General features: G+C 44.3%; 1 protein-coding gene across 1 annotated transcript in view; it reads left to right on the top strand.

Annotated features, from left to right (window-relative positions):
- Positions 1 to 2,161: 2,161 nt before the first annotated feature.
- LOC146257658 (roundabout homolog 2) overlaps positions 2,162 to 11,492 on the top strand; it is a 28,363-nt gene continuing 19,032 nt past the window's right edge. The window contains exons 1-2 of the mRNA XM_084675007.1: positions 2,162 to 2,614; positions 7,486 to 7,812. Coding sequence (XP_084531133.1) covers positions 2,557 to 2,614; positions 7,486 to 7,812 — 385 coding nt within the window. The 5' untranslated portion in view covers positions 2,162 to 2,556. The remainder of the gene's footprint in view (positions 2,615 to 7,485; positions 7,813 to 11,492) is intronic.

Raw genomic sequence — 11,492 nt, 5'->3', positions numbered from 1 at the left:
ACAGCCTCATTAACGGTTTGTGGCTCAGAATCAGCAGGCGTCAGCAGTGGTCTCCAGGTAGACGGATGAAAGCTGAGTATTAGAGCCGCGTAGCATCTCTCCCTCTCTCCACAGCACTCAATACAAATAGAACCCTCACGCAATTTGCTAACCGACGTTTCGAGGGCATGACAAGAGGATGTGTATATTGCCATATATTGCTCTGCCAAAGGATCTGAAATGAGAAAAGCTGGGCAGGGAGCCAAATGTTGCTGTGATATTAGTTGCTTACCTTAGCACTCTGTTGTATTGGATGTAAATGACCTGCCACTGGCCTTGTGCCGCAGTGACACCAGGACTATAAATAAAGCCTGAAGTCCTCCAATCTGACTGAAGGTCTCTCACACAGTGTGGCTGATGCAAGACAAAGGGGTCTGTACCAGTGACTAATGGGAGCAGCTGATCTCGGTAGCACAGAGGTCAACATCTAAGGACCTCTTTGTGTGTGCGGAGGAGGACAGACCTCAGGTGAGCTTAGGTAGGTAGGTTAGGTAGGTAGAGGAAAACAACTGCAGTGCAGTGAAAACCATCATGAGTGAGCAGGGGGTGTATAGTGCTGACTTAACCTGACTGAAACGCCATATCACAAATTGAGGGTTGTTGGTTTTGGTGTGATTGTTTGAGTCAGTAAATATTAATTTGTACTGGCAGCTCTAGTTTATGGCCTTGGATTTTAAAGAAGGGAAGAACAATGCGGAGAGCAGGCAAGGAACTGGAGCCAGACGGTTTACAAGGAGACATGAGGTCAGGGCTTGGGGCAAATAGCGGACAGCTGAACCTCACATTCTTCACCAGACAGACCAGCTAGGCCCACCATCTGTACCCATCTGAACCCACTATTCTCTATCCCTTACTCCCATTGCCTGCAAAACATACACACGCGCGCACACACATCCGCACTGTCTTTGAAGAAAAAAAACAACAATCCAGAATGCTTCCGCTGATATTTACATTGATGAAATCTGAGTTTGTCACTATATGTTCTGTAGATGTGTGCATAGCATTAACAATCAAAATCATTGTCACTCAAAGTCACAAACACGCCATTGCATTATGGGTAAAGAAGAAGATGGGGGAATCTACTCTGTGTGGGAGTGAGGCTCCAGGACCGGCCTCTGGTACACTATATAGCTGTCTAACTAAGGCTAGCATGTCCAAAGGAGTCAATGTCCCTAAACATTTCAATTGAGTCCTCCACGACTGCGCTCCATTCAGCCGATCTGGTCCTTGATAAGGTAAAACCCTCTTCCACTGGGGCCAGGGTTAATGCTGCTCTAGCCTCTCTTTGTGATCCGTCCCGCGACAGGCGTCTGGACTCCTCTTCCGTTGTCCAATTTCCAGCCCTTTCAGTGGGACAATGGAGGGCAGGCGCCTTCTAGTCCACGGCCCTCTCCATCATGTATGGCTCTCGGTGAACGACACAGAGACAATGCTGTGAGAGGGCAAAGGCCAGGGATACCGGGAGGCTGGGCTGTGACGGGAGGGGGCTGGATGAAACAGAGCCTTCCCTGGGGAGCTGTGTGTCGTCCGCCCCAGAGGGGAGCCAGGCTCCAGAGACCTTGCCAAGGCCAGATTGCAGATCAATAAGAAGGAGTATAGTGGGTGTGAAACAAACAGCACCTGCTTTATAAATGACAATCTGTGGAGACTGAAGCCAAACTAAATAACATAATAAGAACCACAAATATTGATATTCTAGAGGGTGGAGAGCCTATTCTATGATAGCTCCAGTTATCAATGTCATTATAATCTATAACAATACTTAATACTTATGACAGAAGTAAAGGTTTACTGGATTTCTCTTATGTCTTCTTGATTGCTCTGATTATTGCTTGCAATGATGTTGCAACCGGCCGTGTGTAATGCAACTGACACCTGTATTTACAAAGACCTTATGATAATAAAATAACTTGTTTGTGTTAAGCCTGATCGGCCGTCACAACATCACAGCAGCTGATGATCGCAAGAGGGTTTAGAGGGTCGAGCAAACAGGTCAAGCTCGAGCAGATGCCGCCTCTGTCTCTTTAAGAATAGATTCTTAGTCTGCCTTGGGTTTTGTAGTCTACGCTATGTAGCTAAGCATGTGCATCGATTGACAGTCGTGAATTGGTGGTCTGTCAATGAGTCGCATAGCGCCACGGGAGCTGGAAAGTAACTTGACTTTATCGGCATTGCGTTGTATCATTGTTTGATTTAGACGTTGTTTTTGCTGGTTTTGTCAATTACTTTCTGAGTAAATATTTTGAGTTTCGTTGAACGATTGTAAACATGTTTTTGCGGCCGCACATTACGGACAAAGTGACGATGAAACTATGTCGCTTTTAGATTCTTCGAGCGCTATTATCATGCGGTCCGAGAGAGTTTACAAAGTTCAGCGGAACGATTTTGATATATTCAAAGACTACAGCTAAACAAAAGCTTTAAATTGTAATAGCTTACTCTATTTACACATTTGGATACCGTATGCAACACAAAATATAGGCTAAATTTCAAGTGGACTTGGACCTGTCAGCGAAGATGGGGACACATAACTGTGTTATGCTGTTGGTGCTTGCAATCGTCTGTATCTCCCAAGGTAAAACACTGAATTTCTGATAAAATACCTTGACTGCAGCCTACCGTTAACCACGGCTTAATGCATTAATTGTGTGATTATGTGTAAATGTTTTAGCTTGTAAATGTTTTACTCGGGACTGCATGGAAGTGCTACACATTTGTTAATTTTCTTTTTGAAAAAAATCGTTTGGGAATCATTTCAATGTATCTATAATATAGTATTGTGTTTAGAGTTGCATTGAACCCCTCACCCCCAACCCCCAAATAAATACAAGCTATTGGTCACACACACGCTGGCACGCACAGGCACATACATACGCACACAAGCACACACACGCGCTTACACTGGTGCCATATGGTGTGTGTAGTGAAGTGCATTGCGTGATATGATTCACACATCCTGAAATGTCTTACGCTTTTCTCCAGATGTTCAGATGTTCTATTGACCATATTTATGAACGTCTTGATTGATTTGAATACTGCTATTATGTGTTGTTACCCAGTTTACAATATGCTATATTAATGGTTAGTCACAAATCCCCTCAAGACAGCTTCCAAAGCATTACATTTTGGATACATGTTGGCAACGTGTCCTATTTTTGTCCAAGTGTTTTTTGTTGTTGTTGTAAATGATGGTTTTCTCAGTATTCAAATAAGAAGAAAATAGTCATTGTGTTGTAATGTACAGTTCAGGACAGACCAATGCTGTTTAATCTTGAAAACAGGATTGATCTAAAACTAAGTTTGCCCTGCCTAGTCAGTCTTAGAAGCTGAACTGTTTCCATCAATAAGTCAATGCCTTCCAAGTTGTTTTCAAGCTTGTGTGGGAGTAAATTGTCTGTGTTGTCTTAAACCCCTGTTTGATTGCATGGAAAAGAGGGTCGGGCCACAAATTGCATTCGATTGAACTAGTCGAAAGGCAGAATTGCATGCCTCAGGTTTTAGAATAGACAAAATTGCCAGAGCTTGCTGTCTTCCTTCAACATATTGGATGCTGTCTATGTGATGTCTCTGCAAATAACGTGGCTCGCATGAGCTCTTTTTCTGATAGACAGCTCCAAATTACCTAGCTAGTTGCTGCACAATTAGTGATGACAAATTGTGGAACTTTCTATGCACTTCAGCAGAATTCAGAGCCCTTGCTGTGTTTGTTGTCATACACTAGTGATCTAAACAACCTTTCAACAAAACCAGTAATGGAAAAGAAGCCTACATAGATATGTGTGTGTTCGGTGTCTCCTCCCCCTAGTTACTAAGTGAAAGCGTGGCTCTGGGTTCAGTAAAGCCTCTCAGAGCTCAACTTAATGAAATGGCCTGTGGATGATGAAACAACAGCAGAGCCTGTTTCCAGTCCATACCAGGTCGGAGTCATATACACTGAATGATGTCCTACTTCTGATACTGGGATGCCATCATTGAGATTAGACATGGGGCAAGGACAGTTGCCAAAACAAAGGCTGCGAGTCCTTTTCAGAAAGAGCGCATGAGATTAGTGCAAATGCAAATTTGTCCTGAGTTGACAGCACTCCAGAAGTACCCGTTCCTCAGCCTTAGGACTTCCACCAGCCAAGGCTGGACGTCACCTCGATATGTAGATGGTGGAACAAAAAAAATGAAAAGGCACGAAAAAATCTGTGTGGATGGCATCCTGCCCCAGAGACAAGCCTCTGTCAGCTGAGACTGCTGTCCCATTTACCTCTGCTGTGTCAACCAGGGTCTGGCTGTTTTCAACAGGTACACTCTGCCGTCTGTCTTCCTTTATCTCCCCACGGCTGCATGCCCAGGAAGATATTTAAATACCCCAGCCGGGGGGGTGGGGTGGAACTTCTGTTTCTCAAACAGACTGTTCCTCAAGGGCCACTCTCTGTACATGGACAACAACAGCGTTGGAAGTGAAGCAGGAAGCTCCCTGACTTTAATTCACACCATATTAGAATGACAGGAGAACACTCATGCCCCTGGGGAAGAAGGGACTGACGCATGCTTAATAGATTATTTTTTTAAATATTGTGGGAATTTTTGCCACAACAATATTAATTAATGAAAGGACCCTTATTATGTAATGCTACAGCTTGAAGCCATAGGCCAAATATAGACTGAGTCAACCGGGTCCTTAAAGATATCACTTGATCTTCCCTATGGGTCCATTACTGCTAACGATTTGTATTCAATAAGGCTGAATTGTATCAGAAGCTACAAGCCAACGCATGTGTGGGTGTGTGTTGATGCAGTTTAAGACAATTCGTTAGATGTTCTGTCAGAGTGTATGCTTTTGTGTGCGACTACACTTGCACGGTGTGGGTTATTTCATTATTTCCACGAATAAATAGCTTTCTTTCAAGTTGTCGGCGGATGTGAGATGTTTTTTGTACTGCTGTCATCTTTGCATACATAATAGATGGGCGCACAGTTATTTCACATAATCATGTTGTGTGGTGATATTTGAGCAGGCCTTATGTGGACGAAAATGTTAATATAAGTGTGGAATTGAAAGTCAGTTGTATTCCTGACACCAACATGGACAGTGGGCCTATGACTAAATGGGTTATGACCATAACACAGGAGCAGTTTTTCCATTAGCTGGAGAGATGATAGCCATCACCAGATTCTCTCCTTGCTCAACCTTCTCTCATGGAGAAATCCTTTATCACATTTTGTGAAGCCATGTCATTCACAGGGCCCCTCCCATCTGAAAGAATCCTCAAGGTTACCTACAATTCAATCTTGCGGTCAAGCTCTCCTTATGCTTACAGACATTGGAAAGTGATGGAGTTTCTTTTGTCGCACATTTTTCTTACTTAGAAGTTTGTGCAAAATTAAGACTTGATGAATGTTACATAACAGTTCTGAATGGATCTTGACAGAGGATTTTGTGAAAGTGGTGAGGATGTGGCTGTGTTTGTGTAGTTCATCCATTCATGTGGAAGTGTGGGGCCATGAATATGCCTTTTCCCCCTCTCTCTTTTTCCTAATTTGAATTCGATTAATTTTGCACGTTGATTTCAATGACCTAGAATCTTATTTTTCAGAGCAAATAAAGTTACACACCCAAAAAATTCCCCATGAACATTCAACTCTCAAAGGATTCCATTAAAGGCTGTCCAGAGTAAATTGGGCCATGGGTGTTGAGGGTGAGCAAAGCTTTTTAGGTGGCCTCTGGTTTTGTCACTGACATGTTTTTCTCTTGTCACAAATATGAAGGGCTATGTTTCTGTCTTTGGAAAGGGGCTTCTACTCTCCGCACGCCAATCTTCCTGTCATGAATTGAACAGGGCTGTGATTATTCTTCAGAGCGTCATCAGGGGAGAATGCCCAAGGTGCCATAGAGTCTACTCTGATTACACAGCTGCCACAGAAGTGTGTAGATGTTTGTCACGCTGAGAGATAAAGGTGCCTTTTCGGTGTGGAAGACTTCTTGTCTCCAACAACATTATAAAACACATGGAACCATGACCTGTTGTCTTCACTGCGAGGACTATCGTTATTCTAAGTTACAATAATGGCAATATGGGACATAGAGCCTCTTCCCTAGTGTTGTATTCAAATCCCTGTGGAGGAACACAGTCAGATATTCAAATCACAAACCAAGCTGTGAATTATACACAGGTCATAAAAACCTCCAGCTGGAATTGGGTAGGCTTTGAGAGAGTGAAAACAGCAAATATGACCCCGGGAAAGAGCAGGGAGCCCACAGTTAAGAGGGGAATAGTTTAAAATGAGTATGAAATGAGCAATATTTGCTTCACTTGGTTTGTTGTGGTGAGCATGCAGTTTTATATAAATCACCACTTCCAGAAAAGGGAACGAGATAGAGAGGTATTGCCCATTGCAGGCTCTTCGGCATCTGATTCCATGAGCACTCATCCACATCCTGCATTAGCTTTAGCTGCCTGGTGGGTGACCTGCAGGTCTTAGTTCTGGGATTGCTATTTGGATGTTTACCTCAGGTTCATGCCTGTGTTGGGCATGACCTGATGTGGATCAGATGAGTGTATAAATCTGCTTACTGCTAAAAGCTCTGATTAATCCAGACGCCTCAGATGTAAGTATAATGTAGCGACACGCACAGTATGTCAGTAGGTTGCAGAATCCTGCTCCCGGCATACGATTCTGGTGATGGAAGATTGTCATACTGTCAGAGATGATCCAGAGACGGAAGTGAGGGGGGAGGACTACTGTTACTGTACAGTACAGGGTGGCATGGGACCATTGGATAGACACTCTACTTTTAGGTCAGCTATCCATCAGTTTAATGGAAATTCGTAGATGTTTTTTTATTTATTTTGTATTTCAATGATTCATATTCCAACCTTAGACTTCATATTGTTCCAGTAGATTCACAGCAGCTCTAAAAGCCTTGCTGGAGCCTTTAGTTGGTAGTCGTAGTCCTCTTCCCCTGCACAGCAGAGCGGATAGGTAATGGATCCCAAGAGAGAAACATATGGGAAATTCTCTATTTTCCTGTCTCTCTCATTTCTTCAAGTTAGATCTCGCTCTCCCTATCTCCCCTTCTAAATCTCATTTAAGCTCCCCACTAGCTATGTTTCCATAGTACAGGAGTCCTGACTGACATTGAGATTGACCATTACCATTTCAAATGTTTAGTTCAAAACCCTGTGCTGGTAACCCTCTTTGAAAAAAAACCCACAAAAAAAAACATACCTTCTTCTTCACAAAGGGTGGAGATTAAATCTGTTTACTGGCATACTTATTCATGCTGCTTATGTTGCTTGTTATTACGGTGGAAGCCTAGTTGGGAGTGACGTCATTATGTACAAACTTACCAAAATGTAACTAAACATTGATTTATATTGATCTTTCTTTAAGCCTTCCCTTACGAGGTATCATGTGTCGCAGGTAACCCTGTCAATCTTTATCTCCACCTACCAGGGTCTCGAGCTCGTTTTGAAGACTCCCCGCCCCGCATCGTGGAGCATCCCTCCGACCTGATCGTGTCCAAGGGGGAGCCGGCCACCCTCAACTGCAAGGCGGAGGGGCGGCCCACCCCCACGGTGGAGTGGTACAAGGACGGGGAGCGGGTGGAGACGGACAAAGACGACCCCCGCTCTCACCGCATGCTGCTGCCCAGCGGCTCCCTCTTCTTCCTGCGCATCGTCCACGGACGACGCAGCAAACCGGACGAGGGCGTGTACACCTGTGTGGCGCGCAACTACCTGGGAGAAGCCGTCAGTCGTAACGCATCACTGGAAGTTGCCGGTAAGGCCCCCTGTCTTTGACTCATCCTCCTCTATTGGATTTACATTTAGCAGACGCTCTTATCCAGAGCGACTTACAGTAAGTACAGGGACATTTCCCCTGAGGCAAGTAGGATGAAGTGCCTTGCCCAAGGACACGTCATTGGCACAGCTGAGAATCGAACCGGCAAACTTCTGATTACTAGCCCGATTCCTTAACCGCTCAGCCACCTGACTTTATTTGTTTGCTGCGTGCATGTGTGTGTGTGTGTGGGTTTGTGCGCAGTATTTAGCTTCCTAGTTGTAGGCAAGCTCTGCTAGAGTGTCAGGAAGTGTCAGACAGGAGGATCAGGTGAGGACATGCTTTCGTTTGTCTGAACGAGGGCTTTCATCTCTGTGGAGGTGTGTATGCTGAGGCGTGCATAGTGCTGTGGCCCTCAAAGCCGCCCACGTGCCAATGTCTCCTAATTGTTGCCAATGTGGCATGACCCTTAGCTGAAGGGCAGCTCTTTCTGCCATTCGAAAATGGATTAGTGAGCGTGTTGATTAGGGCAAGGAGCGTAACAGATTAGCCGCCTTACAGTCATCTCGTTAAAAACACAAAACAGCAATTTGACTGCGTCTTATCTTCCAGTAGAGTGAAGACTCTTCACCGACGGTCTCTATAAGTGCCTCATGGGTGGATGACCTCATCTCAAGTCCGTGTTCAGAAATAGGGCTGGCCTCTCCGCCTCCACTCTCATATTTGAGAACCATAAACGCTTGTAGCTTGAGCAAACATTTCCGCCACAGAAAATATAAAGCCGTACCGTAGGAATATATATTTATATTGATACATTTTCAGCGATTTAGTTCTAATCTGTCTTGCTGAAGATGACACGGTTCTACCAGAAATTGAATGACTCACCCAGACTCTATATGACTAACATCAGCGATGAGTCTTAATCTCACTGCTTCTGGATATCTTGGGCATATGCTAACACAGTATTGTGGTGGACTTAGCTCTTAACCACCGCCCCCCACCCCCCCTGCCCCCCCTCCTTGGAATCTTCAGACTGTTGGGTGATTAGTGACCCAATTAGACTGGCAGGAGTAGGGGAGAGGTGGAGGGGGGTCGGTCTGAGTTGGTGGTCTTGTACAGATGGCGGGGATATGTTGTTAAAGGGAAGTGTGAAGAACAACAGGTGGATGAGAGAAACGCTTTGAAATCTCCTCCTCCCTTTATGAGCTTTGATGAATGATGCTGAATTAGTTTTGTTCTGTAACCGATTATGTCCACCTAGTCACTCAGGGCCTCACACTTGGCCTAGTTAAGCCAAATTAATACGTTTACATTCATGCATTTAGCAAATGCTTTTATCCAAAGCGACTTCCAAAAGAGAGCTTTACAAAAGAGCATAGGTCACTGATCATAACTATTAAATAAAGAGATTCTAATAAGAGGTTCAGCTAATAAATAATGAGGATTTACCATGTCTCTGTTTGCTTTGCATGAGTTAGATAAGAACGTTGTTATGGTACTATTCCCTTGAGATGTTGTGTTGTTCATGAAGGACTTCTTTGTTGATGAGAAACTTTTACTTCCACACACCAGCTCCAACTTGGCTCAGACCCAAAGAGCAGAATACATCCATGTCTAGAGCTGACCTCTGACACATGACTCTTTACCAAAATGGTGTTTGGCCACAAATTCTCTCGGGCTTTGAAATTCGGATACATAGACTTCCTTCCACACAATGAGCCCCCACACTGAACACTTGTATCTGAACTGACATGTATTTCACGCTCAAATGCTTTTTATTTGCTTTGAGGCCCGCAACTTAGAATTCAGTGTAGTCATTGTTGATTTCTTCCACCTCTAAGTACGTTTTCCTATTGTGAGATTCTGTTGCTGTCATGAGTGCTGCAATTCACCAATTGACTTGCTCAGCTGTTGTGTGGAGCCAATATAATGAGATATATTTTCTATGAATCCATTCATTTATTCCAGAAAGTGTGTTCCGTTCTGGCAGTTGACTTTTATGTAATAGAAAAGGCTGTATCTATTTCAAAGCCACGAATGTGAATGTCTGTCTCAGAGAGAAAACAGCCACATGTTCTGAGCTGGATTAGAATAAACTAGGACAAATAAAAAATAAAACTTAAAAGGCTTTAGAGCCAGATGTCTCTCTTTCTCTGCTGATGGAGGATTACGAAGGACTGATGTTTTGGGCTTGCGTTCGTTTCTTGGCGTCCCTTAACACTCTTCTGCTCTCTGAAAACAGACCTGAGGAACATCCGCCTCGCTAGACACAGACGTTCCAACTCGCCAGGTAGTGAATAATTTATTCAATGCCGCTGAGTTGATTGCTGAGCACATCAGAGCTGAGGTCGAACACGGTACGATTTGAGGGGAAGATTTAAGGATGAGTTGATGTACTTGTCCGTCGTCTCCAGGCTGAAGACAGAGGAGTCCCTCTTTAACCTCCGTAAACACAGACAGAGAATGGCTGGATTAAAGCAATCCCTCCTGTGTGCAGCCGAAGCCTCTATTAGCTGTCACCACAGGAGCGAGGGGATAGGATTAGACCACCTCTCTAATGGGTTTACTCCTACTGCACTCAGGAACAAAAGAACAATGGCTGACCAGCCAGCGGCTCACTTTAAGATCACTTCTCTGTCTCAGCAGGCTCTCTTCCACCATGTGTTCAGTCCTCCCGCATCGCCCGGTCACACACAGGGTCCCCATCGCTTGCCTGTAACACCAGTCTCCGACAGTAACTGCAGTATAAGCTCATGGTGTGCCCTTGTGAACTCTAGTTCCACTCTATTGTCCAACATCACTTATCCATGAAAACCTGCTCGCATCCCGAACCCTTGGGCTCCTTTCCCCAGCACACTGACAAAAGCCACACAATGCACACAATTGTTGTGACTACTGTCACACTCTCCCTATGAGCACTAAAAACGGCAACAGATGGCCTCTCCTCTCTGCTAAAGCTGCACTCCTGCTAAGGGCTATATATGGAGCGATAAATATCACTTAAAAAGGCAGTGAGGAATATTCTGTGGAGATTTAATCTTTTAATCTGTATATCCGTGAAAAAATATAGTTATGAAAATAGATGGAGCTGGCCAGAAACACAATCGTGTCCCACCTTCTTTGGATTGCAAAGACGTTTTAAGCTAATCTATCTACACTAAGAGGAATACAGGACAAATATGAACGTGCGATGTTGTGCCTGTGGAGAGAGGGTCAGACTAGTAGTGGCCTGCTCACCCCTCCAGTGCACCGAGGTGGGACATGCTCGTGTTTACGGGCTGCGGATGACTCACCAATCCCATTCTGGCAATCACATTCTGAATCACACGCTGGTGAAGCTGGGCTTGGGTCCCTACTTCAGGAGTGTTATCAGACTGAGAATATATGTGTACTCCACATCACTGCCACCCTCAACAAAGAGTTGCCGACAGTGATGAAATACGTTACTAGCAACAAACAAGTCTTAAACATATGATGGATCATTGTGGCTGAAGAATTGTATTTGGGACAAATAACTCCTTGAGCTCTAGACCTCGGCTGAATCTGATGCTGAACAACGAAGCTGTTGATCAAGTAGAGGAAACAACTTCTTGGTTTTGTTTTGGATTGTAACTTGTGGTGGACAAGGCATTCTGTTGTTGGGGAGGAAAATATCAGTAATAAAGAGACGTTCTTCTCTT

Source organism: Hypomesus nipponensis, chromosome 15 (genome assembly GCF_054491055.1).
Source record: "Hypomesus nipponensis isolate SF chromosome 15, ASM5449105v1, whole genome shotgun sequence".
NCBI lineage: Eukaryota > Metazoa > Chordata > Actinopteri > Osmeriformes > Osmeridae > Hypomesus > Hypomesus nipponensis.
This window is presented reverse-complemented; position numbering and strand designations above follow the sequence as displayed.